The following is a 17,541-nucleotide window of genomic DNA, read 5'->3' on the forward strand; positions in this document are numbered from 1 at the left end:
AATTACTTTTTGAAATTACAGTGTATGTCACTAAGGAAAAGTCAAAACAAAAATACTTTCATTGGACTATAAAATGAAATATCATCTATTGATGAATTCCTTCGTAACCAAACATGAACTATATGACAGACCTGAGGTCTGAATTGTCTTCCTCTACCATTTTGAGCTTGCGTTCACTCTTTCCGTTTTCTTGGTTACTTCTAAGTAAAAATACTTTCTTTTATAATCACCATCTCTCTCTCTCTCCATCCACCTATCCATCAATCAAATTATTTACAGATTGCGTTCAATTAAAAAAGTTTCTATCCTTCCTTAATTTACCCATCTAAGTCCTCAGGTATGCTGATTCTCTTTTTCAGTGCGTTCAAGGCTGTTTGGAATTCTGCATTTAATTGTTTCTTCAGGCATTCATCACAATCATTTGGTACAGGAGGAGGTTCAATACTTTCAATATTAACCCTGTCCTCCAAAGCATCTAGTATCTTTTCGTAAATTCCTAATTTAAACGCCACTTGCCTGTTTAATTAAGACAGAAAATATATTCATAAAATTCATAAATCCAATATTCTGCTGGAAAAGATACACATTGAATATAGAAGACATTTTATGTTTTTATGATTTAATAAATTCATAGATGAATTAAAAATCTGAAAAATATAAAGATTGCAATATCCTATGCTTCACACACACAAACACCTCTCTCTCTCTCTCTGCTCTTACGTCTCGAATCAACTGAGAGATATAAACCCCGTATGCAGGAGATGAAAGTATGTTTCTGCATAAGTAAGGGAAGTTGACGATTGAAAAGTTAAAGTCATCACGTTTATCATAAAGCTTGATTGTTAGATTACCATTAACGTCTTTTTCAAGTAAAATATCAAAATATGAAACAGATGTGTCAGACTCTGTGGTATCTTTTATCTCAAGCTCACTGGGATATGTTGTATCGACATAAGAATGGAAATAACATTTTTAATTGACAATACGTCGTCGATATTTCTAAATGTTGAGTTGAAGGCCACAGCAAGTGTTTTCTTATTTTCACGTATAAGATTTTGGACAAATTTTGCTTCATATGAATACAAAAAAGGACTGCTAATAACGGGGCGCAATTGGTACCCATGGAAATTCCAATAGATTGTTGGAAGACCTGGTCTCCAAAAACCACATAGATATTGTCAATCAGAAACTCAAGCATCTTTTCAACTTCAGAGTACTTGTGTGTACTATCAGAATGTTTTTTAACAAAATAATTTTGCAAATGACCGATGACAAGGTAAGTAAATTTACGAGTTTCATATATCTCTAAATAATATAAACGAATTAAGCTGAAAAAATTAGGAAAACTGGTCACAAGAAAATAATTTTGACATGGTATAGCTAACATAGAACTAGGAATTATTAATTCATAACAAGTACACCGAGATCAGTTGGGCGAGAGAATAAAACTGCCCTGGTGAACAGTTCTGTTGGTTGAGATATTTCCTCTTTCAACGCCATTAACTTTATATATGAAGTATAAGACTAATACTTCGTATCTGACATTCTTAACAAAATAGCGAAATTGGTCTAAGACTCCTTACCGAGATTAAAAACTTACAAATCTTCTGGTAACTTTTTATGAGTACTTTCACGTCTATTCTCCAACTTTTCTGCATACTGACTTCTGAAAAATAAGATTTATGACAATATATGAGGGTTTAAAAAAACGTCAGAAGGGGGAGGGGTGCTAGATCTACAATAAATTAACAAATACCAGTAAGTCAGTGAATGCTTATGTAATTCTGACATTAGCATGCAATTTACATGAATACAAGTGATTCAGAAAGTTTCCAATTGCAAAAGCGTAACAGTTAAAAAATACCAAGGCCTTTTTTTTGATTACTACATCGATGATGTTGTTGTATACTTGCACATATTTTTCGAGTAATTCTTGCACTTAAAACCCTTCACCCCTTGAATTAATCTTTTCTTGCAAATACCTACAAAAAATATTTAGCTATGCTTTTCAGCTTTTTCCTATTTCGTTGCTTCTTCCTTAACTGGATTCCGCTAACAAATATTAGACGAATGGCCTCAATGTATTTTGTAGTTCCTTCATCTTCGGTTGACAACTTGCTACAACGATAAAATGGATAATGAAGGCATGGTCATCGCTTTTTCAAGATGTACAGTGTCTAAACTTCTCATTTTTGTTGGAAAAAGGACATACATCAGAGTTTTTTTTTATTTATAATAAATTTTCTGCCAAAAGAGTTTGATGTATGTTTGTATGTGATGGGTTTTAATGAAATGTAGTTATGTAGTTTAATATATATACATATTTGAGTTAGAAAGGTCCTGCGAATATTTTTTTAAATTATCATTTTACACAATGTAGTTACAATTATTCCTCTAAAAAGAGACATTGGATATAAGAAGAAAGCTAGTAAGCCCTTTTTATTCATCACAAGATAAGGGTTTTGTGTCTCCCGGGGGGGGGGGGGTCCCATTTCCATTTTTTGGAGCCACAATAAATTTATCATATGAAGATAAAAAGGTACAATTTTTAATAATTTTGTTTTTTAAATATTTTTATAATATTTTTTGAAGCATTTTGCAGAAGTCTGGTTCATATTCCTTTGCTAAATTAAAACATATTTATTCAAATGTTACATTTCCTAAGAAACTTTGGTAATTACACAAACTACGTAATTTTTTAGTTTTACGCTAAAGAAGAAATTCATTCAATTCCACCTTGAAAACAATTCCTGCCAGGATACCACAATTTCTTCGAGGCTCTGCATAATCTTCTTATCGGTTTGCGGAGGTGGTCTTGGAATTAAGTCAACCACGAAATATGTCTCGCGTTCAAGATTTAGGACAGTTTCCAAGTATTGTAGGTATGCATGAAACCACTCGTTGATGCAGCTGATAACACAGAAATAACATATATAATACACATCAAATTTCTGAATATAATATAATCATACTGTAACTTTTAATTTTATTTTGAATACAAAATGTGCTTTGAATCTTTTATTAAGTCCCTTACCTGTATTCTGTGGTCGTTGATTCTTCAGTTTTTCTTTTAAAAATAAAGAGCATTAAATAAATTCATATATAGCTACATGTGTAAAGAAGATTTTTTTTCGGACGTCAACATATATTTATTTTATACCGTATACACCTATATAGTATACATTGTAGTTCTAAGTTCTCTAAGTTTAAGGATTATATTAAATTGGTAAATATACTCACATGTCTGTAAAAGGTGAATCTGACAATTTATACCAAATTTCTTGAAGTGCGACGAAAACAGGATCTTTCAGCATTCCTCTGTGGTAAGTGTCTTGCGTGATGCATTTAAGATTGGTAGAGGGATTCTTGGACGTGAGCTTCTCAATTTGTATTACAGCTTTTTGGACATCAGTCCGTCGCAGTTCAGTACAGCTAAAATTTAAAAAAAAAAAGAATTAAAATACATGAAAAACATGAAACTACGCATGACTTGGAGTCCATAACCATTCTTGAAGTCCATTTTTTCCAAACATGTATATAATATTTGTGACAGTTTCTTAACTTCATTGTATGCTTTCAATGATACAAAATGAAACCAAAAAAATCTCAACTTATAGCAAAACAAAAAGGACATAAGATATTATTGTTAAATTTTCGTCGTTAATGGTGATGGAATTCTGGTACTCAATAATAATGGTGACATTCTATAAACTACTAAGAAACAAGTAAATTTTCATTGTCACTAGTCTCAGTTTGAGACTCCATTCACCACAGATTAGACGCATACATGTATTAATATATCTCTCCACATCAGTCAAAAAATTACAAAAGTTTAAAATATGTATTCTTTACTCGACCTTTTCCAGTAATCATCCCACTGATCAGAAATGGATTTTATTGTCGAAAACAGATCTTCCTTGTTAGGGACCTCTGGTATTTTAGGCCACTTGCTCAAAACTGATGCAGATCTTTCTTCCTTCAAACAAGATATTAGGTAACGTAAGGAATCTTCTATCCATTTTGTGACATCATTTGACTCCAACCTTGTAATGATAATAAGATGTTTGATTTTGTTAAGCGGGAGAATATTTGTTGTTTGAGATGTTCATTATCAAGAATCTGTTTCACAATTTATTACTTAAGTTTTCTATGTATATGAAATACTCCCATCATAAGTAGGAAATATAGATAAAAGAACTTAAGATGATGTCAATATAGTAAACAAATGAAAGGGCATACATTAAACCCATTATTATTTTTATGATCATTGGTCTTGTAATTCTTTACTTCAGAGTTTATTGTATCCCGACTGCAAACTCATTACTCGGGGCAAATCAAATATTCCATTTATACACAAGTTGTTTCAAATTTTAAGTATTGCAGTCTACTATAGTTAGTCGTCAGATCACGTAAAAATTGTCTTTATTGCTCGAAAACAAAATTATTTTAACATCAAAATTATAGACCATGTAATCATGGCCAACAAAATTGTTATGCATTGTTTACATAGTTATTTGGCGTGACTTACATTCATTTTTATGAAAAAGATATTTCAGTTTAAAGAAAGCACAGAAATTTTGATGTAGAACATGAAATAAATAAATACATAGTAATAAAAAAAAAACCACGATGTAATTTATTTGTTTCATATCCCAGACCACAACCTCTTAAGTAAAATGGAAAGGTTCTAGTTTTCGTTGATAGTACGGAAATTTTTAGCATTCCCTCCTGGAATATAACTTAGTTAAATAAAGCAAGTTGAGGGTGAAAAGATACAAGTTAATTCCTTTTCCTTTGATGCATTCTGTATTATCATGGTTTGATCATCGTGAATGAATAACGAATGTATACAATAGGTACTTTCGCTTTAACCATACTGAAATATATAGACCTTTGCAAACATTAACATTTTCATTAATTCAGAAAAACAATTATTTTCAGAAATAAGAAAGTTATTTACTCTGATTCCTGTTGGTGACCTGTTGCCATTTTCATTTACATGCTACATGTACATCAGTTTGAGTTGATCAAATTGGTAAGTCCCCTCTTCATACTTCCGTATTCTTGTACACATGTGAAGACATGAATCGAAATGCAAATCGCTGATCGATGTTTAAATGACACATACAAGAACTTGCTTAAAATACGTTAATTTATCTGTCACATTTGCAAGAGTTATCGCTCTTTCAATAGTTTATATGGGCAGTTAAGCAAATGTCACAAGGCGCAATCAATTGATTGTGGGTGCGTCTCTTTAGAGGTACAATGTAGCCTAGGTCCTCACTTTCTTTCCATGGCCGTAGGAACCGCGGAGGGGAAGGGGGGCAAGGGGGTGTACCCCAATAATTTTGCCGATATATAGAATACTATAGAAAACATAGCTATACTGTATGCTTGTGCCCCCTCAATAATAACGTCTGATGATTTTTTTTTTTGCTTATCAAAGATATTTGGTAGTTGATAGTGCACACCCCCAACTGAAAATGTATGGTTGTGCACCCTCAAAGTGAAATTGCTTCCTACGGGCCTGCTTTCAGCCTATCCAACACCGACCTAACACACTGGAAATTTTTAAGCGGTTTTAATCCACCTTCACCCTTCCACCTTCCTTTATCATGGATAAATTAAATCAATTTTCAATTCGTTTCCGTCTTGCGATTTCAGACCATAAGGAATAGGTTTGTTGAAAATTATTTAATCACTTACATCATTAATTGGATAATTAATGGGAATTATTGGTTAATTTTGATTTAAAATGTCAATTTTTAATAGGATTATTGTTACATAATGTGATCTGCATCATTATACGTAATCTATAATGGGGTTAATTAATAAAGTCACCGTGGTGCCAAAGTGCAACATACCTTTTGTTTTTGTGTTATGTATTTTAAAATATGTATAAGGTGGAGGGATCAGGTGGTTGAAGGACATTTGATTACACTAATGGAGGAAAATCATACTATTGGAAAATGCATAGAATTATGCTATACCGAGAAGGGGGGGGGGTTCGAACATTATCAGTTACGGATAAAGTTATTTTAAGTGGAATGCTTTGAATCAGAAATTTGACGTTGCATAGATGCGGGATGATTTATGTTTAATCAGCCCAAAGAAATGATTTTCTATATAAAATTTTATCTTAGATAAGCTGATTAGGAATATTAATAATTATCATCTCGAATCTTATTCACAACACGAATTGTTAAGTAGAAAGCTTATTAATACTAAACGTTAACTACACGTTGATTGTAATATTAACCTGCCACGCAAACGAAACCTTGTACATTTTTCATTATGTAGGCAAATGCAGAAGAGAAAAAATATATAATATACATTTGCTTATACTTTGGTCATTATATTGGACACCAATGTATTATTCTTAAAATATTTTTTTTTTATAAAACAAACAGTTACCTATTCAAATTTCACGTCTAGTCACATTTTTCAGAAACTTAAATAGTTGCCCTATTGATTGATTGATGACATATGTTCCTTTAAATCCCAGGCAGAGTCTTTTAATCGTATATTGAGATATACTAAGATACTTTTTATAAATGGAGTAAGTACTTTTATACCGATATTCTAGACTCAGGGCGATGCAGTTAGGTTTTTTTTTTTTTTTTTTTTTTTTTTTTACATGTTATCTCCTGCCGTAGCAGAGGTGGTATTTGAAACACCCGAAACTTTCCAGTTCACACCTCATTTTATTTTTTGGTTTTTTTTTTAAGAATAAGCATTTATGAAATTTTTAATTAGATCTGACCCGACCTTTATTCGAACTCGATTTAATTTATTCACTCAAACCACTTAGTGAGACAGAAGCTGTTACAATTCAGTCACCACAGCGGTCAAAACTATTGAAAGAGCTTAAATAATATTTATTTTCTTTTTACACAATAAAACATTTTTGACATATATAAATCAACCAAATTTTGAGTTTTTCATTTACATTAAATTGTTAACTATAATCAAAAACATGAAGAAAGACATCTCTGTAAATCTCTGTAAACGTGTCGTTTTATCATTATCAAGTATAACCAGTTCTTCTTTGCAAGATTGAACCTGCCACTTCCTTTCGCTTTATAATATTTCAATAACGGTGGGTGAAACATCAATTAGAAAGGAAAAGAAACAACGATTACTGTCTAGGATACGGATTTAACATTTATTTAGTAATTTGCTCTGTTAATTGTATTTCTCAACTGTTATGTATTCTAAGCATAAATTCAAATTGACGTTTAATGTTGTTGTTTTTTGGAACTCCTAATCGAAAAATATCGGCAATGCTAATTCTTTCAACGAAGAAAGAAATGATAACCCCAAAAATCAATTGTTTCTGGTACGGAATTGTTTGCATTTGTTGTTGATAAATTAATCAGAAAAGTCCAGGTGTTAACCAAAGATAATTATTGAATCTAATCTGGAGTTTAGTAAATTTTGATATCGCATTCAAATCTAGAAGTCAATAATTGCGAGTACATTCAGAAATTTACACCAAACAACTTTGTGTGTTTACCTTTTAATTCCAAATACCTTTACTTTACCGGAAGATTCTTAAGGTGAAAGATTTATTGTGAAAACTGAATGTAAAATGCATGAAGAGAAACATGTCTCTGAAAATAAGACAATACTTTTTTCGTATGTCTCCAAACGTAGGTCTTCAGTGTTCCGAGATCAGAAGCGGAGCGGGGAACTTTAATTGTCTTTAACTATGTTCTTTTTTGTCGTCCGTTGTCTCAAGACTAAGTCTCAAAGACAATTGGTTTTGGATTTAAATGCAATTCTGTATACGGCGGAGAATTTATTGTTCGATCCTAAACAAATATTTTGTGGACCTATTAACAAAGTCAGGTCATTAATTGCCTTGGAATAAAGTATTCGCATTGTCCGTTGGAGTCTTAACTATTAAACTGAGGGATATTTTGATAGCAAATGTAATATGAGTGAGGAAGAACCCCAATTAGAAGGACTGGAAACAGCACCAGGTGACCTTGAATTTCATCAAAACATCGGCAGTGATTCTGACTTGGATGGAGCTTTAGAAGAAGACGAAGAAGATATAGCAGCAAAACTGTGTCTGACAGCCAGAAAAATGGACGAAATGCTAGACTACATGATCACTTCGTAAGAACAATTTTTATTAGCCTTTTGTGTTTGCTTAATGAGATTTAAAAGAGTTTACTTTAAATTTGCGACATTATTTAAATAGAGCGACTGTTTAAAGAGGGTTGATATTTTCTTTCAATACACACTATACTCTTCTCTTTTTTAACTCGCTTATCAAGAGGGCCAGCGAGAAAAGATAATGCCAAAAAGATCACAAAATCTCAAAATCGACCCTGTCACACTCTACGTAATAGACAGTCAGCGAAGGAAAGGCCGAAAAGCATCAGGAACGCTCGTCCCCGCACTGCAGAGACCAGGTAATGAAAACTTTTCAAATTAATATCACTATGAAAACGAACATCAATCTGGAGACCGGATTATAGAAATAAATGAATTACTTATGGATTAACATATCAGTAACATTAATAGATCACCAGAGAGAAAACAATCCAGAGGAATATCAGCCAGTGTGAATCAACAGACTGTTGAGATGAGGCGCAGAATATTAGAATTGGAAAAAGAAGTGGATCTTTTAAGGAATGAAAATAGATCACTCCGAGAACAATCTGCAAAACCAAGCCATGCGAAAAGGTATGTTGTTAAATTTGTGGTACAAAATGGTGCAATAAATATAATCTTTAAGATTTTTTTTATATTTATTGTGTTGCAAACAAGTTACATGTATCAGATGAACTTATTCATAGTACAAGTAAATCGCATAATTTTTTTTCATATTTTTTTTTATATAAATAATGAGAATGTTATGATTAAATACAGGTTATCAGACGAAACCATTCATAACAAGATACAATCTGGAATAAAGAAGGAGAAGAGAATGTACGAGATGTTGTTATCAGACAACCAAAGAAAATTCCATGAACTGGAATCAAAACACAGGTACCTTATGGAGGACAAAGACACGCTACAATCCAGGCGAGTCGTTCGATCAACTAAATAAAACAATTTACGATATGTCACGGAAACGTGTAACTAAGATTTAGTCAAGTAGTGTAATCTTTATTTTTTACAATCTATTAGGGAAAACCTTATATCGATAATTGAGAAACAGCTTTTTCAGACTTTTGATAAGCACCCAACCACAAGAATCCGAAATTTTTTTCGTTATAATTTTTATAGGATAAGAATTTTCGAAAAAGAGATAGAAAATCATATTAACACACTACAGCAAACAAGGAGGGAACTCTTTGCAGTTAATGAAAATAATAAACAGTTAGCAGAAGAAAACAGACTTCTAAAGAAGGAGAATCACTCTCTTAAATCTAGGTAACTGTTTAATCAATTTCTGAATACCTGAATCTAAACATTAAGGGTGTTTAAGGGTTCTCTTTAAGATAACGACAACTGGGAAATCAATATATCGAATCCTTTGTTATCTTTTTTTTATCCCCATGTATAAATCTTTTATAATTCTTTGTTTTTATACACTCAGAATGCAAACTGTCGAGGCGAAATTAGAAGAAGACTCCGAACACGAGCTCATCCTTCGGCAACACATGAGGGAGGAATATGAAAAGAAATTGAACTCACTGGAAAAGGAAATCTTTTCCATGAAAACAAGGTTTGCAACATTAAAAAGCTCATCATATGAATAAAAAAAAATATTTGTTTAAATGAGGTAGCATTTTCTAGATTTCGCAAAATCATTTATTCAACTGAAGTAGAAAACAGTAGAACAAGCTAAGAAAGTACAAACGTAACTTGTTATATCCGTATTAGGAACAGTAGAAATGTGAACTGAGGCGAGGTATAGGGATATCAAATCTCTACATTGTAAACCTGAATTCATTGAAATCGTGTTCACTGTAACCGTGTTTTACTGTAGTATTTTGACTCCTTAAATGCATATATTTCAGAGTGGATAAGAAAAAGGATGTAACCAAAGCTAAAAGTAAACATGAATTAGGAATCGTAACTGAACATTACCAGACTGTGATTAAAAATCTTCAGAGCGACAGGGAGAAGTTACAGAAAGAAAGAGACGCTGCAGTGTTGAGGTATCGAATGGAAACTTTTACAATGAATTTAAACAAAATGTTCATAAAATTGGATAAACCATGAAAGAGTATAAGTAGTTTTATTTAATGTTGTTTTATTCTTTGCCATTTAGCAATGTGAATGTCAATTTCAAGATAGGTAAAACAGATAACAAGATAAACAGTACCTTTGTTAAGAGAATGAAGTTGAAAACCATGGAAAAAGTTTATCTCATCATTTCTTTGGAAATAGAAAAATATAAAGAGATACCTATTGTAAATCATAAGAGAAGCTATGATGCCTTCTTTAAGCAGAATTCATCAGTACAAGGAAAAATGGAGTGAAAAATGTAAACGAGAGGAAATAAAGAGTCGAGGAAAGATACAGGTTCTCGAAAGACAAGTCAGAGAAATGGAAATGGAGAAGGGTTTCCTCGAAGAGGAGAAACAATCACTAGAGGACAAGTAAGATATCGATTATTCTTATGACAAGAGGACAAGTAAGATATCGATTATTCTTATGACAAGAGGACAAGTAAGATATCGATTATTCTAATCACTGGAGGACAAGTAAGATATCGATTATTCTAATCACTGGAGGACAAGTAAGATATCGATTATTCTTTAAAGGCAGTAGAGGAGTGGGCTTTTAAAATTTCTTATATGTTGATACCTGTTACTCTTCATAGAATTAGCAAGATGATGAACAAAAAAGGACAGGAGGCTGAAACGTTGATGCATATTGAAGATGTTCTACGAAAACATGACAATGACCTTGAGAAACAAATACAGGAATTACAGCGAGAAAAAGAGGAAAGTAATGTGGAAAAAGAAAAGCTCCAGACACAGTAAGATATATGATTAAACTTGATTATCAATAACAAGCTATAAGTTTATCACACGGAAGTAAACCCCATAGTTAATATTGTAAGTAATTTGACCAAAATTTTTTAATTCTATTCATTTTAATCAAATGAAATAAGTAATAAAAGCATAATTATGAATGATTTTTTTGAAAGATTACAACAGCATGAGAAATACAAAGACAATATGCAAACACAGTTGAAAACTACAAGAGAGGTCCTGGAGAATAGGATCAGTGAACTTTATCAAAGAAATGAACGGCTCCAGACAGAAAATACAGAATTAAAACGTTGGTGAGTTTTCGAGGGAGGATGTTCTTTTACGGAGTAAATTAATTTTATAACATACAGTTAATCAGGTTATAGCAAATGGCCTGGCGAAAATTTAAAATGCTTGATAATACAGATGTATCCGGAATTCGTTGTATAACCTGTTTTCTAGTCCTGAAGGAAAATTAATTCGCTGTAAGCATTAATTCGCATTATCCTTGTTTTAATGTACTAGTATTTCTTCCTTATTTATTCTAATTAGTTATTCGATGAACAAGTATATTAATATATTAATAGAATCATCTTTTTAGAAAAAAATATCAATGAACTAATTCAGAAAATTAAAATAGTAAATAAAAAGATCTAAAAATTTTAAATGTTTTAGCACTGAGAATAAAAAGGGTGAACTGATAAGGACAATAACAGAGGTCATAGGTCATGAAGAGTCCTCAAAAAGAGATAAAGAGCAGCGATTCCAGGATATGATTGAGAGTTTTCAGAAAGAAAAGAAAGGGCTGGATGAAGAGCTGGACTATCTTCGTCGTCGGTGAGTAATCAAATGTAGCACTACTATCAAAAACAGGAACTTTGTAGACTTTTTATGTGTTGCAAATTACACAGATATATGGATTTGTTGCGAAATGCTAAATTGTCTTTTTGAAAGGTCGTTTTAAATCTCAAAATAAAAAGAATCATTATAATCTTTTAAACTATTCATATCTCATTGTTGAAATGTTAATATTACCCGAATTTCTTAGATTAAATGACATTGAAGAGGAGAGAGAAAAACTACTCACCATGAAAGAGACTGCGGCAAAATCACAGAGAGAAGAAATTCAAAAATATCAAGAGGAGTTAAAAGCTCTTGTCGAGGAAAAGAATTTATTAATCAGAAGGTAAAATTTGAATGATTAATTAAAAGCAAACTACTTGATGCTTTGCATATAATCGTGTTAAAAGATTTAATGAGTTGATATTATTTCTCGAACATCAAAATATGGATTGAACTACATCAGTATTTTCATAAGAATTAGCGCCACAAACTCAAATGAATGTTTTCTTAAAGATTTAAAGATATGGAAACCAAGAATAATAAACTAAAGGATGAATCAGAGAACTCGAGAAAACAGATGGAAACTGAATATGAAGAAATTGTTGATAAAATAAGAAATGAGAACGATGCTCTGAAACAGGAAAAAGAATCTCTGGAAGCCAAGTAAGAATGCAGCCTTTTTCAAGTGTATCTCCAATAATGTTCTTCTGAGTTTACAGTGACCTTTGTAATTATAAACAGTACTGGTGTTTGATGGAGGTTAGACGAATAAATGTTTTCATTTGTAATATCACAAATGCAGATACAGAGTTATTTAAATTTAGCTCTCGGTATACAACAAAGAATTATCTGTCACAGTTGCCTAGTGGTAGGACGTTCGCTTAGTGATCAGAAAGGCCGGGTTCGATTCTCGTTCGCCGCATCAAACCTAAGGTGTGAACATGGGTATTGACTTTTCCTTTGCCAAGCGCAAAGAAATAAGAAATGAAAGACACGGGTCTTTCGGATGGGACCTTAAAAAAACACAGGTCCCGTATAACGGTAGGCGTTGGTAAGATAAGGAACCCTAGTGCTCAATGGCCCTGAGTGTCGAGTATAGATCTAAGTTTGATGCCCTTCGCCTTTAGAATTTGATATATTACGGTTACGTATTGGCTGTGTTAAATGGATGTCTTTGCTTACTTGAACAGGGTTGACGAACTGGAATATACACTGACTCTTAAAAACATTGACGAAGAAGAGAGTAAACAAACAGAAATTGCAAATTATCAAAAAACAATTGGAAACCTGCAGGAAGAAATTGCCAAAGAAAAACAAAGGTGTCTTTCCTTTACATTATTTAAGGACATACGCAACGTAGTTTGAACTTTACTGTCTTTTCCCCTGGAGTTGAAGAGTTCCAATACTTAAAGGAACTGTGTGGTACATTATAATGTCTATATATGCTGTTGTACACTTCTAAAACAAGTTTGGATAAACAAAACATCTAGAATATATGTTTAGTATTTTTTGTAAACTTCTCTTTGAATTATACAAGAATTTTCATTAATTGATATCTTTTCAAAACCCCTGGTACTGCATGCTGATTTTTTGTCTACGAACATCTGATGGCACTGTAATCTTAAGAATATCTAGAAAAATTATCAGTAGGTAAGGTACGTTGCCTATGTCCTTAACTTATTACCAAACCTCTATTATTATTTACATCTTTCGGTTTTCAAGATCCAAACTCTAGTCTAAAAAAAATATACGTGTTATCAATTTTGCATAAACAACAGATTTCATGAAAAAGAGAACAAATGGAAAATAGCGAGTCAATCACAAGCAGAAAAAGAAGAGGCACTTAATATCAGAAATGCTAGTTTGGAGAGAACAGTACAGAAGTATCTCAAAGAAATTGAAACACTAAAAAATAGGTATGAAATACTTGGTTATTATTTTTAATTCGGTTATTGGTTCTATTAGATCTACTTTGTGTGCTTATTTTGGTGTGTGGCTGTAGAAAGGACTTGCAAGCTTTGTGGTAGAGTTCTCGCATTTGGCTACAATTGTAGAATTTTGGATCACGAACAGGGAATAGGGCATTATCAAAATCAAATAGAACACATACTGCAGGAAAAAGCACTCATTCAAGCACAGTTAAAAGAATATCAAAACAAGTAAGTAGACTATAAATGTCTCTTTGTGTTTATTTAGTACGATTTTATATGCCTCTAATAATAATCCCGTGAATGTAGAATTACCTATATATTTCTTTGGGAAGTTTAATACCGGTATATTTTCTTTTTTTTAATGTGTAAAGTTTCGTTTTATTACTATATCTTTTATTTCAGATTTTTGTGTCTGTCTCCAAATAACTCATATTCACCATTTTCAGGTATTGCCTTACAAATTGTTTGATTCATTATTTTCTCTTTGTAGGAAGGAAAATGTGTCAAACGAAGAAATGGTATTACATATTCAAGCAGAAAGCAAAAAATTAAAAGAGATCGAAGAACAACTAGAAAGGGAAAACCAAGAACTTAAATCTGAGAAACAGATTTGCATGGTGGAGAAAAATAACTTGCAGGAAAGGTGTACATCAATAAATGAATATAATTTATAATGTACATTTTACATATAATACATAAACTAGTAGTTTGGCGATATAAATATTAATACGTTGAAATAAGTCCATAAATTAAATACTAATAATAAATTTTGAATTGTGTTTTATTCAAATGAAGGGTTCGGTCTTTGGAAAATCAGCTGAAATTAAAAGAGAATAAAGTAAATAACTTGACTCAAGACAAAGCACAGCTACTTCAAACAAACGAGGAAATACAGACGAGGTATAACATATTTTTGGAAACATAATTTTGACCAATTTGTTTTAAAGCTACATTTTGTCTCATGCTTTTCGATCGTGATTTGAAATAGACTTAAGGAGAAGCAAAATGCTGGTGACCAGACCTCTGAAAGTGAACGAAAAATTGTAGAGGCCAGTAGATTAAGCGTGGAAGAAGTAGGGACACGGTTCACTGAACTGTATGAGGAGGAATTTCTAAAGTCAGTAAGGTCTTTAACCAGCGATGTAGAACTTTGTCTGGACGAAAGAGACGCCATTGAGTGTTTACTGAGAATTTTACAGGTAACTACGTCAATATAATAATGAATGACAAAAAATTTCTTTTAGCCCAAGGAAGAAATTGATATCTATCTATTAAAATCTGAGATTCATATTTTATAATCATTCAATTGTATTACAAGACAATTTACAAAGACTGTGGACGAATCGCAGAAGAACAACTGGACGATTTACAAATGGTAAATGTCAAATGCTTTTCTAATTATACTTCATTGGTAAATGGATTTCACTGAGGCATAAACAATTAATTGATTATTTATTTCATTATCCACTCTCATCTCTAGTATTCCTTCTAATAACACAAAATATCATTCTGTTTTGGGTATCTGGAGTCATAAATCGAAACATATATCAGTGGTTTGACTTTTAAATCATAGCTTACATATTTGTTTATGGAGGTGTGGGTTTATTGTATAAAGGTGATGGGTATGGAGGTGGAGAGCGAAGAAAACTTAACAAAAGTCAGACATATTAGAAACTATGTGGCGGTGGACTGTTTATCTAACATTTCAAAGGTAAAGTGACGGACAAATTCTTGTGTACAATATTTTATGTGATGATTTGCCTTTTTTTATTTTCATTAATCATACACAACTTTAAATGAAATTATTTACTTTGCAGAAAATCAAGCAAGGATCATTACAGAAGTCTTACTCAGAATATATAGAACATTGTGAAAATTACGCAGATAAATCTATTGAATTATGCTGGTTAATGAAAAACTTAGACCCGCCTGCGTTGCTGGACTTTTCTGTACAACAAGGTGATATTTTGGATGAAGCCAAGTATAGACTCTTTTCAGAATCAGGTGATGGTGTGGATTATTTAGTATGGCCAGCTATATTATATAAAGGAGACCTTTTGCAGAAAGGGGTTGTAAACGCGATGGAAATGGAGTGATATTTTCTATACAGTAAAAATTAACAGAAAATTTTCCAAACATTTGTACAGTTCAATGTACGTATAGAAAAAAAATATTGAACAATATTTTGTAAGATAAAAGATGGGAAAAAAGTGTTGTTTTTGTACATTGTTTTACGTCATTAGAATATTATGAATTTCGCAAATGGATTTAACCTCCATAATATGTTTCAATATATTTAATATAATTAATTAGTAGTGCATTTCGACAATCTAAAACATGATAGTAAAACAAAACAAAACATGCTTCATCAAGCGCAACTTTATTTGCACAAAGTTTGAAGTTAATATTATATAAATACTGCATGTAGTTGAGTGTAACATTGAAAAATTTCACCCCAAGAAAACCATTGTCAACCGAGGCGCAGCTGAATACTGAATGTTTTATACAAATACATATTACAGTGAACCGCGCTCATAAATTCTGCGCAGACAATATTTTTTGGAATAACACCCGTCGTCAAGCAATGTTGACTGTTGCTATGCTGGCGGGCGTGTTTTCATTATTCAGTGGGTAATAGTGTTTTTTTTTTAACAAATGTTTCTCGATGAATCACATTCAACTAATTTACATGAAAGTATAATATTGAATGATAACTAAATGATATTAAAATCATTCTAATAGGTTCATTTTTTGCATTGCGGGAAATAAATTTTACGTCCCCCCCCCAAAAAAAAAAAACAAAAACAAAAAACAAACAAACAAACAAACAAAACAAAATTTAAAAAAAAAAACAACCAAAAAAAAAACACACACAAAAAAACAAAATAATAATAATAATGAGACTTCGGCTGGAAGGGGAACAGATAGATCAAGAAATAGCAATTTTTCTCTTCAATGCACACTCTCGTCCAATGTTCCTCTTTGTATGTGAAAAAAAAAATTAACGATAATGAACAGTGGTCGATGAAAAGATGAAGATAACGAACAATTAATGATCGATATCAAAACATCTACAAACAGTACAAATATGTGATCAGCACAAAATACGGACTTGTGGAAATTCCAAATGTTGTATTAGGTGGCTAGGAGGAGTAAACATCCCCTGTTGAACGGTCAGCCTTGCATGAGCCCTATGCATTGATCGGTAGACGGGACATTCCGTAGTCAAATGTAGTATAAAAGCAAAGGCTTAACAATTGTTATGAAACAAGTCAGCCATAATACGACCCAATATATATAATAGGTTACATTTGTTAACGACCATAGAATTTACGAAATGCCGAGTTTAAACGAGATTGTTGAAATCCAAGTCGCATCAATTTATCTGTCACAAGCCTGCCTCGGTTTAAAAATTGATCGTACTCGGGGCATGAGTAGCGAATAAGTTGGACAACTTGAAGCATCGTATGCAGACGATAGCGGAATATTACTACAAAAATAACGAAAGTTAATGACAGGAAAAGCTAAAATCACCTCGTTTGTCAATTTAGTTGTTTATTGGCCCTTATCCTCTTTATTCAGTAAAATATCCAAATAATATGAACAGATGTGGCGGACTCTGTGGTGGCTATCATTTCAAGATCACGGGGATATATCGTGTCGACAAATGAATAGCAGCAGCTATTGTTAATTGATAAAACGTCGTCGATATATCTGAATGTCGAGTTGAGGATCACAGCAAGTGGTTTTCTTCTTGTGTAGAAGTTTTTCAATAGATTCTACTTCATAGGGATATACTTGGTTAATAAAGGAGCACAATTAGG

General features: G+C 32.2%; 2 protein-coding genes across 2 annotated transcripts; one reads left to right on the forward strand and one right to left on the reverse strand.

The window, feature by feature from the left end:
• Nucleotide 1: 1 nt before the first annotated feature.
• LOC133196816 (uncharacterized) lies at nucleotides 2-3,789 on the reverse strand. The gene is made up of 7 exons (XM_061332672.1): nucleotides 3,770-3,789; nucleotides 3,241-3,432; nucleotides 3,035-3,067; nucleotides 2,737-2,910; nucleotides 1,987-2,118; nucleotides 1,601-1,666; nucleotides 2-516 (listed from the first exon to the last, which is right to left on the reverse strand). The coding sequence occupies exons 1-7, from the start codon at nucleotides 3,787-3,789 to the stop codon at nucleotides 318-320; spliced, it is 816 nt and encodes a 271-aa protein (XP_061188656.1). The 3' UTR covers nucleotides 2-317.
• Nucleotides 3,790-7,720: 3,931 nt separating this feature from the next.
• LOC133196346 (trichohyalin-like) lies at nucleotides 7,721-15,815 on the forward strand. The gene is made up of 22 exons (XM_061332256.1): nucleotides 7,721-8,124; nucleotides 8,286-8,423; nucleotides 8,536-8,697; nucleotides 8,884-9,039; nucleotides 9,244-9,390; nucleotides 9,557-9,685; nucleotides 9,981-10,121; nucleotides 10,416-10,565; nucleotides 10,790-10,948; nucleotides 11,120-11,257; nucleotides 11,619-11,780; nucleotides 11,992-12,129; nucleotides 12,300-12,449; nucleotides 12,977-13,105; nucleotides 13,565-13,702; nucleotides 13,841-13,945; nucleotides 14,208-14,360; nucleotides 14,513-14,617; nucleotides 14,706-14,916; nucleotides 15,036-15,092; nucleotides 15,333-15,428; nucleotides 15,535-15,815. Exons 1-22 carry the CDS (start codon nucleotides 7,940-7,942, stop codon nucleotides 15,811-15,813), a joined length of 3,228 nt encoding a protein of 1,075 aa, XP_061188240.1. The 5' UTR covers nucleotides 7,721-7,939; the 3' UTR covers nucleotides 15,814-15,815.
• Nucleotides 15,816-17,541: the final 1,726 nt, after the last annotated feature.

The sequence above is a fragment of the Saccostrea echinata genome, unplaced genomic scaffold (genome assembly GCF_033153115.1).
Source record: "Saccostrea echinata isolate AGI-Se365-2 ecotype Australia unplaced genomic scaffold, CSIRO_AGI_Sech_v1 ptg000030l, whole genome shotgun sequence".
Lineage (NCBI taxonomy): Eukaryota > Metazoa > Mollusca > Bivalvia > Ostreida > Ostreidae > Saccostrea > Saccostrea echinata.